This window comes from Dunckerocampus dactyliophorus, chromosome 17, assembly GCF_027744805.1.
Source record: "Dunckerocampus dactyliophorus isolate RoL2022-P2 chromosome 17, RoL_Ddac_1.1, whole genome shotgun sequence".
Taxonomy (NCBI): Eukaryota; Metazoa; Chordata; class Actinopteri; order Syngnathiformes; family Syngnathidae; genus Dunckerocampus; species Dunckerocampus dactyliophorus.
In genome coordinates, this window is record NC_072835.1 from 12,619,086 (window position 1) to 12,639,905 (window position 20,820).

The 20,820-nt window shown below is 41.3% G+C and overlaps 1 protein-coding gene across 2 annotated transcripts; it reads left to right on the forward strand.

Annotated features, from left to right (window-relative positions):
- Nucleotides 1–459: 459 nt before the first annotated feature.
- gsna (gelsolin a) lies at nucleotides 460–20,816 on the forward strand. Of its 2 annotated transcripts, XM_054756779.1 has the most exons (17): nucleotides 460–645; nucleotides 8,645–8,842; nucleotides 11,120–11,274; nucleotides 11,669–11,830; nucleotides 11,959–12,108; nucleotides 12,270–12,359; nucleotides 13,679–13,811; nucleotides 13,952–14,256; nucleotides 14,834–14,967; nucleotides 15,083–15,173; nucleotides 15,371–15,397; nucleotides 17,613–17,783; nucleotides 17,927–18,101; nucleotides 18,218–18,339; nucleotides 18,932–19,009; nucleotides 19,091–19,151; nucleotides 20,275–20,816. In XM_054756779.1, the coding sequence occupies exons 2-17, from the start codon at nucleotides 8,650–8,652 to the stop codon at nucleotides 20,442–20,444; spliced, it is 2,217 nt and encodes a 738-aa protein (XP_054612754.1). In that variant the 5' UTR covers nucleotides 460–645; nucleotides 8,645–8,649; the 3' UTR covers nucleotides 20,445–20,816. The 2 variants fall into 2 exon arrangements, with proteins under 2 accessions (XP_054612754.1, XP_054612756.1); XM_054756781.1 differs by lacking the exon at nucleotides 15,371–15,397 and having other exon boundaries at nucleotides 467–645.
- The last annotated feature ends 4 nt before the right edge of the window (nucleotides 20,817–20,820 follow it).

The window sequence follows — 20,820 nt, forward strand, 5'->3', positions numbered from 1 at the left end:
ACGTCATTTTTGTACTAATGTACTAATTCTAATGTACGTCAATTAGAGTGGCACGTGTGTTTTTTTGTGTGCATTTTAAGATAAATGAACTAATTTCTAACTCTAAATGAAGGAAAGGTTTATTGTTCACGGATACCACAAAATGCATGCCCTCTGTTCGTTACAAATGTTTAAACTGGCGTGTATTGTATTTGGAAAGGTTGTTGTAGTGTCACACCCCAACCAGTGGATGGCAGTATTGTGCAACCGGAAGGCTTTATTGAACACCAGAAGTAGAATTGGAAAAAAAGCGTGATATAATAACATAAAACAATACGACTTTTAGGCATCTATTGAGTCCATTTCCAAAAAACACTGTATCGATAAGGCGATTAAATGACTCCCAGGCTTCAAAAAGAGGGGGATGTTCACTTGAAATACGTGACCTCCACCCATTGCGGGCGATGCAGCAGGCCGGGCAGGGAAAAGCAGACATGGGTGTGTCATAACGGGGAGTGTCCCGGGACAGGCTCTTTAAAACAGCGGCTCTGAGCTCAGCTGCCACGCCGACTCGACGCCTTCCTCCCCCCGTTGCAGCTTGAAGCGTTCACCTCGTCTCGCCCACGTCTTCGTTTGTTTCATAGCACAACCTTCGGGCTCTGTCAGGTACGCCCAATTTTATTATGCTACACAAAGTGCGGGCCAGATTAGTGTAATTTGATTAACGACACGAACCGGTATTTCCACGCACATCCGTGCAGCATGAACGGGGCTTTATCTCTGCATGGTGGCCTATACTTTATAAACTAGTGGCAATTGGTGTAGTAGCAGCCTTTCTTACTGTAGTACAGCCGCTGCCATATAAGGACATAAACCCTGCATGCAGAATGCATGCTATGTGTGTCTTTTTTTTTAGATAAACGACAATACACGTTGACATGATTAAAAATGCAATTCCAGAACAATTCAACAGTTGAACTAATAAGAAAAGGCATGACATCCACAATAGAGACATCTGCTGTTGCCATAGAAACGTCTAAGCAAATAATGAGTGAGACAGAGGAAGTTAGTGGAAAATGTATGAGTATGTATCATCAACCATGGTAGTGTTTAGTCGCCACTGCATGTGTGAGGAGGAGATATAGATAGACAGTTAGCATCCAATCACAATGTGTTGCGACAAATCCCTATCCCATTTATGCTAATCCGCCCCCCCCCCCCCCCGCAGAGACACAGAAACCTCAGACAACTGCATGCATGCTGTATGCCAGTGCTATTCAACTCAATTGTCACGAGGGCCACATTTTCAGACATAAAAAGATAAGGATTGTCCCTTCATTATTATTCTTATTCACTTTTTGATACATTTTGTCTTTTGATACAGTCTTTAGTCAAATGCCCCCCAATTCAGAGTTCCAGTGCCTCTGAAGTCGTATAAAAACTCAGCGTTCAAACCACGGTCATGCATGTTGTAATTAAGCAAAACAATTAAGCATGAAACTTCTCTCTCATGGCTGCTCAGTACATAATGGCTAATAAATGGCCAATACTAATAAAAGAGGAAGTAAAAAAATGTACACTTGCCCGTTTTTGACATAATTGGAGCCCTGTTTGGCCACAGGGGTATCCTCCACACCCAAACCATCCAACATAACATAATACCAGACGACGGATTACTTTAAAAAAGTTTTGTAATCCACAATCTGAAAAAACCCCAAAAATAATTCTTGGCTGCCGGTATTTTTTTAATAGTCAAGCAAATGATAATTGTAGATGACGGAGTGCTATTTTTTGAAGTTGTTTAACTGGCAATTTTATTGAAATCATTGTTGAATATCCTTCATTCATTCATTCAGTATGAATGAATGAATCTCTCAATTAATTAAAAGAAATAGAGACCGATACATTTTTCTCTACTATTTTTTTCATCTTAAATGTTAAGTAATAATGAATACATCTGCTGATTATTTAAATGTGATATAAATATTTTATAGGCCAATATATTTTTGCAATGATTTTTTTTCTACAATTAAAAAAAATCCTGGCAAATTTTTTTCTTTTTTTTTTTAATCCTTGTTGAACATCCAATTCAATGCTTTATTATTTTTCTAACATAGTAAACAACTATTTTCTGGTAACGTTTTCTTGTCAGTGTGGCCCCCTTGATAATGTTATTATTTTATAAGTAAGGCATGAGCCAATAAAAAGGGCCACACTTTGGTCCCAACTGGTGTACTGCATTGCACTGCTGCAAATGATCCAAGCCAAATCTACCCAGCTTACCAAAGTCCTGTCCTCCATAACACTTAATCAATGAATGAATCAATCAGGGGTTGAGCTAGACCCTAAAATGTAATTCTTCTTCTTAGTAAGAGATTTTAGACAGTTTGGGAAAGGGCGGAGGTTCCAGCATGAAGGTGTCCCAGTGCACAAAGTAAGGTCCATTGGTCAGATGTTTTGGAAATAGCCTGTGTGGGATGGAGAACATGAGTCATCTGGCCTTCCTTGTATTTGTGAAAAACCCAATACAAGCCTGCAGTTGGCAACCCTGAATGTGCATTTCACAGATGAAACTGTAATGCGCTTGTTTGATTCAACTGGGACACCAGCTGACATATCACAAGAGTTTCAATACCCTGGCTGCTTTGTGTCATATGAGGCGATGTTTGTGCTCTACCAGTTCGGAGGCCTGCAGCGGAGTGGTCCTAAAAGGAGGGGCCATGGTGAGCTCTGGATGGGGGAGGGGATCAGATAATTGAGTTTAGAGCCAAAGAAAAGGGGGATGGGGCAGAGACTTGTAGCTCCGCAGAGGTTTGGGATGGCAGTCGTCTCCCTGATGCCTTGACAAATAATCATGTGATTTTGGGATACCTATGCGCCAACATGCAAAAGGTGCAAAACATTGCATTTTTAGTCTTTAATTTTCCAGCTTGAATTTTTGTACAGGTTTTCATAGTTTGACACATTTTGAAAACATTTTTGTTCCTTTTGTTCCTCAGTTCCTCAGGCCTGCTTTATTAGGATTCACAGAGTACTGGTGTGTCTTACGCTGGCAGAAAAACAGCTTTGGTGTCGGCGATGGCAGAGCACATTCCTCCATCAGGGACAATGATTGCAGTCAAAGGCAGTCACAGCTACTTAGTCATTTGTGTAATGTTCCAAAAAAGCCCAAAAAACCAAACACTTGCTCGCCTTCGCTAATAAACACATTATAATGGGACCGTCTGAATGTAGCTTGTCGGTTCAACTCCGTACAGTAGATGGCATCGTAACTCTGCTTCATATGCACCTGGTCAGACAGAGAGTAAGACAATGTAGCAGGAGGGATCAGTGTTGCCAACTTAGCAACTTTGTCGCTATAGATTCTCGAGATTCTGTTTTGCGACTAGTGAAAAATCGAGTGACCTTTTCTGGTCTTATTGGACGTGAACGCACGTATCACTCTTCTCAAACCCCACCTAAATCGGGTGGCTCAGGAGGTAGAGCAGGTCATCCAGAAACCTGAAGGTTGGTGGTTTGATCCCTGCTTCCTCCATCCCAGTCAGCTTGTGTGCCATTTCACCCACCTTGCCTCCTGTATGAACGTGAATGAATTCTCATTATAATAATGGATTAGATATATATAGAGACTTCCAAGGTAACCAAAGTGTAGACTGGCGGAAATGCTGCTGCCAATTCTCACCTACGACCTCTGCGAACACCACCAAACATACATACACCAGTGTGGACTGGACAAAAAGCACTAAGAGGCAGTTCCGTCTTGCTAGTGTCATAAAAAAAAAAATACATATCAGTCCTGTGTCTATCTACTGTATGTCTTTCCATTGTTCTTTCCGAACCTTTTTGTTTTGTTTGGATCGTTGTTGTCTTTCTATGCCTGACGTCATCCTGAGGGTTTCATGTTAGAGTAAACTTCTCTGCCAAACGTTCTACTCCTTGTTGACAAGCATCCTCTGGTTCTGCTTCGATGTCTGCATGCAAGCGGTTATCAGATTGTTGGGTGTGCCGGCTATTTAGTGAGTGGACGTAGAGCCTCTCATGCAGGAGAAGTTGCTGATTTATAGCTTGCTATTTGTTTGGAACATGAAAGTATTGTCAGCGTATCCTTTGACTGTGGCAGTTTAGAGTTGTTCCTCATATGTTCAGGAAGCAGCAGCTTGAAGGGTGCGGCAAGCACAGATTCCTACAATTTGCTGGTCAACCATGGACAACATATTTTTTTTATATTGCTTATCATGTCCTGGAAGCTAGAGGCTAACCCAGCTGACTTTGGGCAATTGGTGGCGGGTATCGATACCAAGGGTATCATTCGTGTGATGAGATTGGTATTTTTATTTGTGTTATGTTGCTGTGTTGTTCATATTGTTCCATTCTTGATATTGTTGTATTTATATACTGTATTGTTATATTGTTTGAAAAGAAAAAAATCACCCCAGGGAGTAAGTCAGACACAGGAGGGCTTTGGGGGCAAAAATCCAAAGGATTTGAATGAGAGCCAATAGTAGTTTTTGCTTTTGTTTAGTTAGTTGGCACTATTGGCTTTATTTTGCTTAAACAATTGTATACAATAAAAGGGAATAGTTATATTATTTTGTTGATATTGTTACTTTGTCTTATTTATACATTGTTCAGTTAAAGGCAATCACCCAATAATCTTCAAACATTTCAAGTCCAAAGTAATGATATCAGCAATACTGGCTCTGTATTTACTACGGTAGATCGCATGGATACCAGATCCTCATAACATGGGATAAAAAGTACACAGAAAAATGTTACACTAAATGATTTTTTAAAGTTTTTTAAACTTTTCATTAAATAATGCTATTTTCCAAACAGTGCTGAACAGTGCGTGTAACAATAGCCACCAGGAAAGTCATTCATTGCCATCCTCCTCCTCCTCCTGGGAACTAAAACCACTAAAGTTGTCTTCTTCAGCATCATAATTGAACAGCCTCATAATTACTTCGTCACACACTTTGTCAGTCTCTTCAATACACCTCTCATCACAACTCTTCATCGCGCAGCAGTCCAGCCTTTTTGGAACCCGTTCCGAGCAGTCCAATCAGAAGCTGTGGTGATTCTACACTTGATAAAACTTACTTAAGATGTGTCAGCAATCACTTGATTAGACTTCAAACTATGATATTAGCATCCACTTCACTCCACTACTTCCTGAATCTGCATTGTGAGCATCATGGGAAATGTAGTTTTAGCCATAAATTTCGCCACATCACCGTATAAGCCGCAGGCTTGTACATCGGAAATGACAGTAAGTGCGTGTTGCTACACAAAGGAAGGGCAACGTCACATTTGATATTTTTCATTAACTTTTAAACTTTAACCTCCCAAGCATGCATCAAAGAAAAGGAAAGTGAAGTGAACGTAAAGTGGACTAATACCGACCAGCATTGGTCACATGCTTGGTTTAACCTGTTCGACTGTCGCGATCGTCATCAAGGATAAAGATGGTGTGCTTGAACGTGTGAAAGGATCTGTTCCCACGAAATCAGCAGTGTTAACCAAGCAGTGTAGTGGTCTCATTAGTGAGACTTCAGACTCCCAATAAGCCTGTGTCATGGTACAGTTTGAGTGACTTGGATGTTAATTTTGGTATAAGTTTCTACTTCCACTTAAACTCCGTCAAAGGACCACCAAAGGTCGTACACAATATACAATGATGGCAAATCAAATAGAAACGTCTTGTCACCAATGTGAGGAACTTAAAATCGAGTGTAAAAAGACTAGGCTGCTAACTTCTTTTCCATGTTTGAACATTCCACGATTCCAAAATGCTGTGCAGTGAGTCTCGGCTGTTACGTAAGGGGAGAGCCGAAATAGTGGAAAAAGGAACCCGACATGTTTTTGGCCTGGGTGCACGACTGCCTCCCCTCTGCCTCTAGAGTCAGCAAGAGATGCCTGCCATGCTTGTGGTCAGACGGCAATCTCGAAGAACGGCAGATTCTTGCTCTAGTGCAAATGGTGACTCATGCACACAGTCCAGTATGCATGCATGCATGCATGCCTGTGAAGTACCACATTTAGGACCCTCAGTTTATGAAAGGTTGGGAACATTAAGTCCCCAAAATAGTTGACGAGCACTGAGCGGCTGAGCTCTTCTAATGACAGCATTAGCTAAATAAATGAGCTCAGTGAAGCATGTTTCTGAAAGTGGGTAGGAGAGGGCGTAGAAGCTCTTTCTAAATCTAATTTGCCAACACTGCTTCAATTCAGAGGACTTGTTTACACTCTGCGGTGTTTACTGTACTAGTGAGGGAGTCAAGTTGTGACCGTCTGCTGTGACCACTTTATTGTTTATACTTTATCTTGTGATGTAAGAAATAATTGTTGTTCCAGCCAGAGGTTGTTAAATATTCCTGTTCATGTTTTAGTGAAAACAGACAGGCCTTGAGGTAGAAAATATAGACATGATTTGGTTCAATGACTTTGACCATACTGTATGATTTATCACTTATGATGACCATTCAACAAGAGAAATGTGCCTTTTTGCCCAATGAGGTTGTTTTTTGGTTTATACAAAAATGAAAGAGCCTGTTTTTTGTGTTTCTGGAGGAAGGGTGGAGCTCAAGCCACGAAGGAAATAGCTTTTGTTGTTTATCTCCAACGTTCTAATTTTCTGAAGCCTCTCTACACTACAAAAAGTCAAATATGTGAAGTCATGTTAGACTAGTTTGCTTATTTGAAGTAATGTGTACACTCAAATCTAAGATATGTTTCTTAAGATAAGCGATATGATCTCCCAACTGAACTAGTAGAATTGTATTTGTGGTCCAACAGAAAGCACCTGGTCACAGAAATGATCACTTTTGAACTTCCGTCCATCCATTTTCTGTGCCGCTTATCCACATTAGGGTCGCGGATATGCTGGACTTCGGCCGAGAGGCGGGGTACACCCCGGACGGGTCGCCAGCACACATATAGACAAACAACCATTCATGGACAACCTATGGACAATTTAGAGTCTCCAGTTAACCTAACATGCATGTTTTTGGAATATGGGAGCACACCGGAGCACCCGGATAGAACCCACGCATGGGCAGAGCATGCAAACTCCACACAGAGATGTCCAACGAAGATTCTAACCCAGATCGTCCAGATCTCCGGACTGTGTGGCCGACATGCTAACCACTCGGCTACCGTGCGGCCCAGATAGTTTATCTTACTTAGATTTTTGTAGTGTACTTATTTGCCTTCTACAATTCAAACATTGTACTTCTTTTGTCGGAGCTGAGCATCTGTAATGTGTTTTTTTAAGCATTGCAATGCTGCCTCAGGTATCCCCTCTTGCTCTTTGCAGAGCAGGCAATGTCCTCGCTCTTCTTTCCATTTACACAATTTGTTGCAGTCGTAACCATCATTAAACAAAGCTCATGCCCCATAACGTCACATGCCACTGAGAGGCCATCTACTTGAAACCCTTCACTCCACTGGCGCCATGAGACTTTATATGATTTCTGATATGGTAAGGTTGGAGTGGGTGTGAGTGTGTGTGTTGATGTGTGAAAATAAGCTTAGTAAATACAGTAGATAAACGTGACTAATGGACACACCCATAAAAAGCCCTAAAATATATCTATATTTGTAATCTAAACCTTATAATATGCCTCTCTAGTTATTACATTCTATTTTACATATTAAGAAATAATTACATGCATACATTGTACTGAACAAAACATGCACATCATGTCTTGTCAAAGCATCTTCCTGCTGGAAAATGTTGACTGAGACAGTGCCCTGGTCTGGATTCACAGCTGCAGCACTCCTTTTACCCTGCAGATAGAAGATACCATTTTTTTATTTAAGTTACCAAAACAACTTATTTACACTTTAAAGCAGGAAAAAGAAATCTGTGAATATGTGGGTAATCTAATTACCTGGAAAATGTCCCTTATTTTCAAACCCAAATGTTGACAGGTATGATAAAATACTTGAAATCATCCAAAAGTCCAACCCACAGCACGCCTGCTCACCCGCGACGCCATCCGCGTGTGAGATAAATTAATGTGGTCGCTCCCCTCGCAAATAATTAACGACAACTTATGCTTTACACAAAAACCATAAAGACTTGCTATATGTGAACATGACTGGAAATAATCCACAAAAATCGGAGAAATTGCAGTAATAGAGCGGTGTAGAAGTGATGGTATGACAAAACGGGCCGAAGCACGAATGCTCAGTGTGAGTAGGGGCCGGGGGGACGTGGAATCGCTCGTAAGACCTCGTGCGAGTACACCCTAACAACAAAACTAAACCAAAACAGATCATGCGAGTGACTTGCTTGATGGCAGAAGCTGAAAGACAAATACATATGTGGTGCGCATGTTACAACTCCATATGCAGTACTGTAGTGTTGAAGCTTCTCTGTCTGAGTCATAATATCCAGAACGTCCTTCCACAATAGGAAACACCCTCAGCACAGGGCACGTGTGACTCACTACTAATATCTAACTGTAGTTTCTATCCATGACAACAGGTCAGCCTTAAAGGGAGTGGCTGGCCAAGAGCAAGTGGCTCATATAAAAGCAGGAGAATAGCAGGGTGGCGAGTGTTATCTCTGTCGTGTTGGTCCACAGATTCACACGTGTGCTGTGAAGTCTGCAGGGGAGCACAGACCTCAAGTTTAAAAAGGTGTCTAATCTACTTCCAGGTAAAATGGCACAGCACCCCGAGTTTGAGCGGGCAGGAAAGAAGCCAGGCCTCCAGGTGTGGAGGGTGGAGAACTTCAACCTGGTGCCCGTTCCTGAGAACCTGTACGGAGGATTCTACACTGGAGATGCATACATCATCCTCAACACCATCAAACAACGCTCAGGAAACTTGCAGTATGACCTCCATTTTTGGTTGGGTATGTACATGGAGCCCGATATGCTGAACGTCTATACGGGGACGTTCACTCTCACAAAACATTTGGTCTATTTAAGGCAGGGGTGTCCAAACTTTTTCCACCGAGGGCCGCATACTGAAAAATCAAAAGATGCGTTGTCCGCTTTTACATTTTTTAAACCAAGCCATGTATATATGCGGACATTTTTTATATTTAAAGAGAAAAGCTTTTTGTCAGTGACAAAGCATATTATATTTGTATGAACGTCTTCTCCTTACATTACATTTTTCCTCCTAATGTTATGGCTTTATTCTCATCACATTTTGACTTTATTATCATAATACTGAAACTTTTTCCATTGATTTAATTTTCTAAATATAGCAACTTTTTCTTTGCTCAGTATGTTCCTCACATTGTGACTTTTTTTCCTGTAATTTTTACGTTTCATGCTATCTTTACCTCTTAATGTTATGACTTTACTCTCTTAATATATTGCCTATACAGTACTCTTGTAAAATTATTGCAGTTTTTTCCAGTTTTGATGTTGTTTTTCTTAGTTTTCTTGTTTAATTGTATTTTTAGAAAGTGCCGAGGACCACTAAAAAAAAAAATAATAGCCACGGGCTGTAAATGGCCCTCGGGCCGCAATTTGGACACCCCTGATTTTAGGGGATGAGCAGTTGTAGAGGCCCCATCCTGTGATCAGTTAGAATATAATGTAGTTATCATATAATGAATTGAAAATAACGACCAATTATGTATGTTTTATAATGATTTCATTTTCATGACTGCTTTTTTTCACATTATGTCCCCTTAAGACTTTAAAAAAAGCTGCCATAACCACAAAATGGTTTCATCCAACATACATTATGAGTCTTCCTTTTGGCTGCAGCCACTACTAATACGACAAGAAGTCTGACACACACTGATTATGAACCAATTTTAGTCCAGCGGTGAAGTATTTCATTTCCTGTTTCCATGGACATGTGTCTGCCATTATTTAAAAAAACAAAAACAGAACAGAGCTTATTGAATCATTTTAAATTCAATCAAATTATGAAATATTCCAAGTTAAGGTTATCACAAGGAGTTTATTGGCTCAGATTTAACAAAAGTATTTTAGATTGTTGAGTGGTTCTTTCATCACAAACCCTTCAGTATCAGCCATTGTAGACTATTAGACTATAGACTACCGATCTTTCAAGGCACACAGAATATTGTGTTCTATGGCTATATACAGTAAACATGAAACCTACTAAAAGAAAGATTAGGGTCCCGTCTTTCATCAGAAACAAAAAAAATTTGTTTATCTTTTTCCGTTCTTTAGTAATCAGCAGTAGAACATAGCTAAGTTCCAGGAAAATATCAGTTCCTGACTAAAAAAGGGGGAAAACCAGCTTTTTTGTGAAAAGATACATCTCAAGCGTAAGTTTCACGTTGACACAAATATTGGTTGCTTTTGGGACAGCTCAAATATCTAAAACAACAAAAAACAACACAAAAAGGGGGTTGTTTTACATCCAAATAACAATTTATTTACAAATATAACACCATGAACTATTTACAATTTTCACATTTGGAACTGAACTAGGTGTGTGCACGCGTGTGCGCATGTGCATGCGTTAACATTTCCCTAAAATGTGTAGCCTCCTGCACACTACACTCCTCCACAGTCTCTCACTTCCCCCTTCCTGTCATGCGTGATTTTTCCGTCCACATGACCTTTGCCGAGCTCTTATCAAGTGCACTTCTGCCATCTTGTGGCTGTTTTTATGACTTAAAATTGCTCTGAAGTGAAATGCATTAGCGGAGAGTTGCGCCATCACCTCTTTTGGCCTCCCGCGCAAAAAACAGATCTATAAATCCGGATTATAAAAACTTATAAATATGTTTTTGGTATTGAATGAGTTAATAGTATAGTGTATTGTTTATATATAATACATAGTATACAACATGATTATATATTCTCCTGAATTTATATTTTACACTGTTGGATCTTAAGGAAGTTTTAAGTAGAGTTTCAAAATGCAAAAAGAAGAAATGGGAGTGAGACAAAAAAAATGTTTTCAGTAAGCAATTTATTGCAAACAACCATTAAAGTGAAATAAGATGCTCATCAGCTGATCAAAAGTTTAAGACCATAGCCCCAAAAAAAACCCCTGTTTGCCGTTTTGCTCTGTCATGTGGTTAAAAAAGGTGTTCCTCACACCATTTGACGTCATATCTGTCTGATGTAGTGCAGCTTGACGCCACTGAGCAGGTTTAACATGGAGTGTGTGTTTGTTTCTGCTGGTGCAGGTGATTTTTGCACCCAGGATGAGAGCGGCTCGGCGGCTATCTTTACCGTCCAGATGGACGACTTCCTGGGAGGAAAACCCATCCAGTATAGGGAAGTCCAGGGGCATGAGTCCAAAACCTTTCTCGGATACTTCAAGTCTGGGATCAAGTATATGGTGAGATGTTGTGTATTTTTCTGTCAAACATATTTAGTTGTCGTTTGCTGTGGTTTCAGTTGGAAACACTTCAGTTCACAGGATGAGGTATTGTTTTTATTTGCATTTTTGTGTGATTTCTATCATAGTGACTAGGGATGGTAGGGATGCCCCGATACCACTTTTTCATGTCTGATACCGATGCTGCAACGGTGTACACCGGATCCCTGCTTTTTGTGGAGGTTACGTTCAAGGGCCACCAGCGAATAGCACAACACCGCGAGTCATTAATGCGCCCATAAAAATGTCTATTTTTGACACACGGCTGTAGTTAGCAGTAGGTGTTAAATAAAACTGCTGGCATGAAGCAAACTGCAAATGATGTCAATAAAGAAACGTATGTCTTACCCACCAGAAAGGAGGCGTGGCATCAGGGTTCAAGCATGTTGTCACCAATGAGGTGGTTGTGCAGCGAGTTCTCCAGGTCAAAGGTCGTCGTGTTGTCCGTGCAACGGAGGTGCCGGTCAGCTGGGACAGCTTCAACCAAGGAGACTGCTTCATCGTGGACTTGGGAGATGTGAGTCACACTGAGCCCCCTTTTTTTTTCCCCCTCCCAGCAACATTGTTTTATTACTGACAAGATGCTGAAGCTTATCAGAAAAGGTTGCGCTTACCTTCATTCTTTCTCTTGTTCCTGCCGCACAGGAGATTTATCAGTGGTGCGGCTCCCAGAGTAACCGATTTGAGAAGCTGAAGGCTACACAGGTCGCCAAGGGTATCCGTGACAACGAGCGCAGCGGGAGGGCTCGAGTCTATGTCTGTGATGAGGGGATGGAGCGAGAGAAGATGATTGAGGTAAGACACGGTTACCTCACGTGCACTTTCTCCTTTGGTGTGCAGTGATGTAGAACTTGACATAACGAAGGTGTACTTAATGATGTGACCTGGGATTGCTCACAAACCATAAAATGTAACACAGAAACAGAAAACATGTATCGACTCATTTTTGCTCTCAGGTTTTAGGAGAAAAACCAGATCTGCCTGTCGGAGCCTCTGATGACATCAAGGCCGATGCTTCCAACAGGAAGAGGGCCAAACTCTATAAGGTATCATTGCTTCTAGTGGGCTGATTTTGTTCCTTTTTTAACATTGTGCCAAATAGTTTATTTGTATATACGGTACTGGCAATTACCCATATAGATGGGAGTCGTGAGACCAGTGTGATCCAGGTTGTAGCTGCAAATATGTCATAGTAATAGAGTGATATCCACCATCAAATGTATTATTACTTTCCTAGTATGAGAACATCTTCTGTAAATAGTCATTGAGAAAGGAAGGGAGATAGAAAGACACATTGCCCCTTTGTGGCATCGTGCATGTCATGCACTATCGGGACTACTCCAGTTTTGCAAAAGAAGATCCACCTTCCTTCAGGTTTTTACACTTTTTGGGTCAAAATTAAACCCTGTTTTGCAAAATAAAACCATACAGCAGGGGTGAACTGCTTTTTGGGTCCACATCAAAGCAAAGTACAGTAATGATGAAATGTAGCCGTTATAGAAATACAGTTCAAGGCCCCCAGTGAATGGCGAGTAATAAAAAAAAAAAAAAAGTATTTCCCTTCCAAACCCTCCTGCTAGCTTGACATTGTCATGCTCCTTCTCCTTCAGATCAAAATTTGCAATAAAAGTGACAGTTATGATTATTAGATGTTAGATTCAGCTCCAGAACCCTCCCCCATCTCTCTTCAATGTGCGTCACACGCTTATTGAACACATTTTAAAAGATCAAATGTACAGTATAGGCACTTGCAACAAATGAATGAGAGTGTAAGATGATTGGTGAACACATGGAATCAGAGTCACGGCGTAGCCTTGAGCCCGGTTGTCAGGCTAGTGCTAGGATTGATCCGCTTCAAAAAGATATAGATGTGTGTGTTCCAGTTTGTCTACTATTTGGTGGATTATTTAAAGTTCTAAGTTTCACTTTTGCTTTGTTTAAACAGTGGTACATGCATGCTTTACATTTGACCTGTATTATCATGTATTCATGAATTATTACCGACTCAGGGGGAATGAGATGTGTTTTCTGTGGAAAAAACGGCCGTTCTTCTGAGAAAACAATTCACTTTTGAACATGCGAATGCTGAATATGCGGCGATCCATTGTAACACCAGATAGATAGCCTCAGTGCACGGCTCCCTTGTATGTTAGTTAGCCAGATTCTGCAAAAACTACATGCTAGATTTACCCAAAAGATAGAGTATCTTACAAAGGTGAGCAATCTGGCACTAAACTAGGTTAGAATTGTTTGGCCTTGATGGAGATCTTGTGGGTATAAATATAAATTAGGAGGCATAACAGCAAACCTTTATGAAGGATGTGTAACAAACAGCCTTTTGTCTTTATGGCACCTTCTGCGGCAGGTGTCCAACGCCAGTGGAGGTATGACCATCGCGCTAGTGGCTGAAGAGAACCCGTTCCTCCAAACTGCCCTGGAGTCCGGTGACTGTTTCATTCTTGATCATGGTTCCGATGGAAAGATTTATGTGTGGAAAGGTTAGTACACACGCAACTTCCCAGTTGCAACGTCGTAAAGCATATGAGGATAGTGTTACACTCCTCTCAAGTGATGTTGATCTAATTCCACAAAACCTTGCATATTTTAACCATAACCGTCTTCTCTCTCAACTTTAAAGGTCAAGACGCCAACATGGATGAGCGAAAGGCAGCCATCAGGGCCGCTGATGAATTCATAAAGAAGATGGGCTACCCCAAACACACACAAGTGCAAATCCTGCCCGAGATGGGCGAGACGCCGCTCTTCAAGCAGTTCTTTAAGAACTGGAGGGACAAAGACCAGACAGTCGGCCTGGGCGTAGCCTACATTGCCAACAGCATCGCCAAGATCGAGAAGGTGCCCTTCGACGCCGCCTCCCTGCACGATTCCTCAGCCATGGCCGCCCAGCACGGCATGGTGGACGACGGCAGTGGAGAGAAACAGGTGGGCCCCCCCTTTATAAAATTCTCGTATTTAAATGTGACCAAAATAGCAGTTAAGAACAACGGATGGGCTCCCTCCACAGGTGTGAGGTTTAATTTTAATTGAGAAAAAAATAAATCCACAGGAAAACTGATAAAGCGGAATGTGAAAGAAGCAGATTAAACATAAATGTTAAATACTGGCTTATGGGGGGCGTTTGGTTCCTTTTTTTTGCAGTGTAGAAATTCTGTTTGGGACAAATTGCAAGCAAAGAATGTCTAATATTAAATTAGTCATCGTGTTTAGTTACTGCATATGTTATAACAGTTATTTAAGATAGGTTAGAAAATGATTGGACAGTTTTATAACAATTTCTTTATTATGGTTGTAGTCATATAGAAGTGGGATGTTGACTATTTTGGCTGCTATATTTAAATACATGACATATTTGGATGATGCAACACAACTGCAGCCTCCACCGACAATAATAAACCTCTAAAAAGTGAATATTAATACAGCTCTCGTATTGGATGTCATAAGATTGTGCAGGCGTACCTAGTGGCGTGCTGAGTGAATGTTTTCGTCTTTGTCCTGACAGATCTGGCGTATTGAGGGGTCTGACAAGGTGGCAGTGGATCCGTCTACATATGGAGAGTTCTTTGGAGGAGACAGTTACATCATCCTGTATAACTACCATCACGGAGGACGACGGGGGCACATCATCTACATGTGGTGAGAATGATGATGTAGGGAATTATGTCAAAATAATATTATTATTAAGAAAGAGGAGACCCCTGTAGCTACAGGAGGAAGGTCTCATGTGGTGATAAGTCTTTTTCCCTCCCAGGCAGGGCGTGGACTCCAGCCAAGATGAAATTGGGGCCTGTGCTATCCTCAGCGCCCAGCTGGATGAAGAGCTCGGAGGCGGTCCTGTGCAGGTAGAGAGCTTTTAATGAACTGCTTTTTTATTTCATCATGATCTTTAAACCCATTCAATCATTCATGTTGCCAGAGTCTGTGCTTCGTTCCGCTTCCATGTAACTACTCTAGTCTTCTTCCCTGACCTTTGAATCCTTTCTCTCTACCGTATCCCTTGTCATTCCTCCTATATTTCACACCGCTGCTTTCTCCTCAGGTTGTTGGTGCTCCTATAACCACTCAGGTATTCTCCCTCTCTAATTAACTCCCTCCTTTTTTGTCCAACAGCCAAAGAGTGACAAAAAGATCCGTCTCCTACCTATATTATACTTATTTTAACAGGAACTCTAAAAAGTTGAAATGAGAGATGCTCGATATTGGCTTTCTTACCAGTATCTGATATTGTCCAACACTTCATTCACAACTAAGAAACCACTTCAGTAATGCTGGCAATGATACAATTTGGAAAGCCGCACATACAAGCGTCCATATAAGAACAAAGTAAAGTGCGACGTATGAAACTCTGGACGAATACAATCAGTGAAATTATAAACAGCACGTCACGCCTAAACAATAGATTAGAAGCACTAAAGGGTAGCTGTTACTACCTTGTACCCTAAACATAATCAGCGCTTTCATTGCAAACTGCATAATTAAAATCTAAATAATTCCGCATTGCCATGTGGAACACATCATCACTCACAGCGATATCATAATAGGTAGGAAAAAAACTGTATTTACCGATATCAAATTTTATATGCAATATCGGTCAATAGGGCATCAGTAGTTTAAATGTACAACACAACTTTGGGAATTTGCTGCGAGTTGTGCATTCTCACCTCACTGTGTACTCGTGTCGTGACTCTGCATGTACAGTTTTGTGTGTGTGAAACTCCAAAACATTTTTCCAAGATGCATCCCCCCCCCCATCCCCTCCACTTTCACGTTTAACCTTTGATAGGTCTCTCATAAAAAGTTAAGCCCAGAAAATTGCTTGTGGAGCTCAACAATCTGACCGCATTCAAACAGAGAAAGCCTTTTTTTTTGCCTTTGCCATCAAGAGATCATGACCGTTTTGCCAAGATTTTGTTTTTTTAAAGGATTTGCTCTTAAACTTTTGATCAGCTGATGATCAGCCTATTTTACTTTAATTGTTGTTTGCAATAAATTACTTACTTTTTTTTGTCTCACTCCCATTTCTTCTTTTTGTATTGATCCTTAAGATCCAACAGGGCAAAATGTAAATGATTGCAATTTATTAACTGGTCTTAAAATTTGGATCAGGAGTATAAATGTATGTTTTTTTAAATTTTACTAATATTTTTCTTTTTTATTTTATTTTATTTTTAATCATAATGCATTAATTATTACCCTCCATGATTGTTTGGTAGAAATCAATCTTTAAAAAACATCAACATTCAGTTTTCGCCACTGAAAGAAGAAAAAAATCCCAATTGTAAGCCATAATTATGAGATAAAAAGTCTAAATTATCAGATAAGTCATAATTATAAGAACGTCCTAATTATGAGATGCCAACTGTGAACGGAGCCTTCGTCACATGGCACATGCGCAGTTTGTATCTCAGAATTTGGACTTTTTTCCTCGTAATCATGACTCACCATTGGGATACTTTAAGGAAGGAAACAGCCGTATAGTTTTGGTGTTTGTGCAATGTTCTTTGAATAGGATTCATCAAACGGCTTCAGCATTAATGTTGGTCAGCTCTTAATTATGAATCGTACATGTTTCCGAGGCTTGAGATTTGAGACCTATTTTTGGTGCACAAAAAAGGAACGTGTAAGAAAAATGCATGAAAGGTTTGCTGCTTGTACCATTGTTATCTTTATTTGATGTCCATAAACAGCACATATTCATGAATTCTATGTGAAAGAATGTCATTTTGGACTACCTTGCATGCCTAACTTGAGGTTCTGTGGAGGACTGTGATTGGCTGCTAAGCAGAGAATGTTCACTTTGTGTTGAAAATGTTTCACTAATCACATCACAACAATGTATCACTTTGAGGCTGTGTCTCAAATGGATTACTTAAATCAGTACACTTCAAAACCGCGTACTTAGTTCTTGAGTGCGCAAATTTTGATATTGAAGTACTGTCCCAAATCTATTACTGTTGTTGGTACTTATATTTACAAGCTACTCCCTCCGCTTTTGCTACGTAGCCAAGATGGCGGCTACTGAGGGTGGTTAAGTGTGAATTCACTGCACTCGCACCACTTTGTGTGCAAAATCCGGGTCTAAGTACGGAAGTGTCCAACTTGAGACACAACTTTAGCGTCCGAAATAATTCAACCAGTCGCCCAGCAAGTGTTAGCGCTATGCTTCCCTCTTGCGGCCACATTTTGGCATAGCAGGACACGAGACGTCATTGCACAAAATGAAAGCATGAGGCTTCTTGCGCATGCTAATGAGTTCTGTACTGGTGCTGTGTACGTACCAGGTGAGGGTGGTGCAGGGTAAGGAGCCGGCCCATCTCATGAGTCTGTTCGGCGACAAGCCTATGGTGGTCTACAAGGGTGGCACATCCAGGGAAGGGGGTCAGTCCGCTCCTGCAGAGACTCGCCTCTTCCAGGTGCGCTCCAACTCGGCGGGCCACACCAGAGCTGTGGAGGTAAGCCATCAAAACCAGCGCGGTGTCTCCCATGATTTTTTTTCCCATGTGTGGATCACATGCTAACCATGAGGCCACCGTGCGCCACACACCAGTCATACATGATTCTATGTGGACTAGAAGCATTATCTTTGGATGTTTAGGTTGATGCGGTGGCAGCCAACCTCAACTCCAATGATGCTTTTATTCTGGTGACCCCTGGAGCTTCCTTCCTGTGGGTGGGAGTGGGTGCCAGTGACACGGAGAAGACGGGGTCTCAGCAGCTCTGTGACATCCTGGGAGTGACGCCCTCTGAGCTGACTGAGGGAGGGGAGACCGGTAATGGGACTGTTTTGGTTTTAAAGTGGAAATACTCCTGAATAGGTTGCCTACATTATTAGCTACACCAACACATGAAGCACAAGAATAACGGATTTTATGTGTCGTGTGTACAGGGGAGTTCTGGGACGCTCTGGGAGGAAAGACCGCGTACCGCACGTCTACCAGGCTGAAGGACAAGATGGACGCTCACCCACCTAGGCTCTTCGCCTGCTCCAACAAGACTGGAAACTTCATCGTAAGTTAATGCAACAAGCTGTATAAAAATGAGAAAAAAGATGAACATGATATGACATTACGGTGCACTGCATCATACGGACAACTTTCTAAATTATGATGAACCCATGTAGCAGATGGACGCCCCTCCGTGTGACGATATCATAGGAAATCATGCATTGTAGCTCTTATGGTTGAGGCGTACCTAATATTGTGGCCACAGTACACTACACGGACAAACTCGGAAATGACTACGGTCGCTTGACAAAGCAGTCAACACCAAACATTATTAAGAGTTGCCCGAATTCGGAGGCAGTCGGATAAAAATGAGCGCAAACTCGTGTTAATGACTTCAACCGTAAAGCCACAGACGAACATACGTTGATAGCAACTGACTGCTGTTGATTTGGGAGTTAGTAAGTGCATTTTTTCCAGCAAAGAAAAACATTTTTTGACGATTACATCATCTGATTAGGGAAAATTGATAAAATGACAGAACTTATACGCCCCAATCGAGGCCTTTAATTTGAAGTGCAACTCAAGGCGGTTTGTTTTCATTTTGACCACCAACAAGTTATCAGGCGGAGCGACTATGTACAGATTTTTTCTTCCAGATTGAAGAGGTACCTGGTGAGATGACCCAAGACGACCTCGCCACTGATGATGTCATGATCCTGGACACCTGGGAGCAGGTAGAGAAACCAGAACAATCCGTCTGAGCTGTTCGAAAAGCATTCATATGTGCCGTAAATAAGACAGTTACCTTTTTGCAGGTGTTTGTCTGGATCGGAAACGAGGCCCAAGAGGAAGAGAAGACAGAGGCCATGACATCAGGTAAGCCCAACTACTGTGCCGCGGGATTTTAAAGAAATAGCATTTGCGCATTCACACAATAATAAATTGAAGAAAACCAGGCATTGCAATCCTCCTCACACTCATTCACTCACTCCACAGTCCATTCATACAAGTTATGAAGACAAGTCGAAAGAAAAGTCAATTAATGTGATCACGCCTCCCGTGAACTGATGATTGGCAGCCAGTGAGCCTTGGTGGTGGGTAGAAACCAGGGCAGCAGGGCCAAATCTCGCTGGCTGGCGAGGAAGTGGTGTCAGCCATCAGGCCAACCGCCATTATCCTTGAGTACAATGGCAGCATTTGTTTGTGACGCAACTTGTGAAGTAAAATTTGAGAAATGACATTTGGAAATGACATTGCATGGTAGCGTGAATGGATATTGTGTCCCCCCCAGTGAGTCAGCCCTATTGGACAGGTTGAATGCATTTTTATTTTAGCTTTTTTGCCTACATCCTCTGTTAATGATGGACCCCCTCTCCACCTAGGAATATGCGTAGCTGGCATTGATAGATGAACAAAGACTGTTTGTAAATACTTTCATAAGACCCTTATATCTGTGGATTTTTGTAAAAAAAAAAAAAAAAAAAAAGGTTATAAAATAGGTTGTTTTTTTTCCTGCTGAAAATACATCTCATTTGCCTTAAGTAAGTAAGCACAGTTGGGACATCACTTGAAAAGGAGCTAATTGGCACATTACAGTATTGTAGCTTATTTGTTAACTTGTATTTACGCTATGTAGAAAGGTATGAGATATGAGGTGGATGTTCCCATTTAGTTGTACTGCTAACATCCATCCATTCATTTTCTCATATCGACAAACAACCATTCACATTCATACCTATGGACAATTTTAGAGTCTCCAATTAACCTAGCATGCATATTTTTGGAATGTGGGAGGAAACCGGAGTACCCGGAGAAAACTCACGCATGGGGAGAACATGTAAACGCCACACAGAGATGCTCAAACGGAGATTCAAACCCAGATCTTCCGGATCTCCTGACTGTGGCCAACATGCTCGCTCACCACTAGGCCGTAATGCTAACAAAAATGTAATTTTTTAAATTCACTTTAAAAAACTGTACACATTCTCTTCTCTTTCAGCGGTGCGTTATATCGAGACAGACCCAGCCAACAGAGACCGCAGGACCCCCATCGTGAAGATCAAGCAAAGCTTTGAGCCTCCTACTTTCACTGGCTGGTTCCTGGGCTGGGACCACGATTACTGGACCAGCGACCCCCTGGAGCGAGCCATGGCCGAGCTGGCCCTGTGAGCTCTCACCTGGAACCCTTGCCTTGAGTTGATTTCATAGTTTTGTTGAAAAGAGGCGCTGGCCCACAGTGCTGCCTTCATGTTGCTTTTAACGCCAAATAATAGTCAAGCTTTTAACAGGTTTTTGATCCAATCTCCGACAGCGTATTATTTTTTTTTAAATAGATTTTATATTCGGACACATGCCCCATCACTAGTAAACACAGCCAGCAAAGAAGCAATAGAAAGATGCCTTAATATTCTCCTTTTTAGTTGTCATTTTAATGGCACTGTGCCTCTTTAGGATAGTACATGTTTATATCTGCAATGCACGCATGGCATATTTATTATTGGATTAATTGCCATCACAACAATAAAACCTAATAAAAATGAAGTGT

What these genes read in the sequence shown, in the direction of transcription:
- gsna (XM_054756779.1), top strand. Translation starts at nt 8,650, where the DNA reads ATGGCACAGCACCCCGAGTTTGAGCGGGCAGGAAAGAAGCCAGGCCTC. An exon ending in AAAGATTTATGTGTGGAAAG is followed by an intron (nt 13,812 to 13,951) that starts GTTAGTACACAC and finishes TCAACTTTAAAG; the next exon opens with GTCAAGACGCCAACATGGAT. An exon ending in ACGGCAGTGGAGAGAAACAG is followed by an intron (nt 14,257 to 14,833) that starts GTGGGCCCCCCC and finishes TTGTCCTGACAG; the next exon opens with ATCTGGCGTATTGAGGGGTC.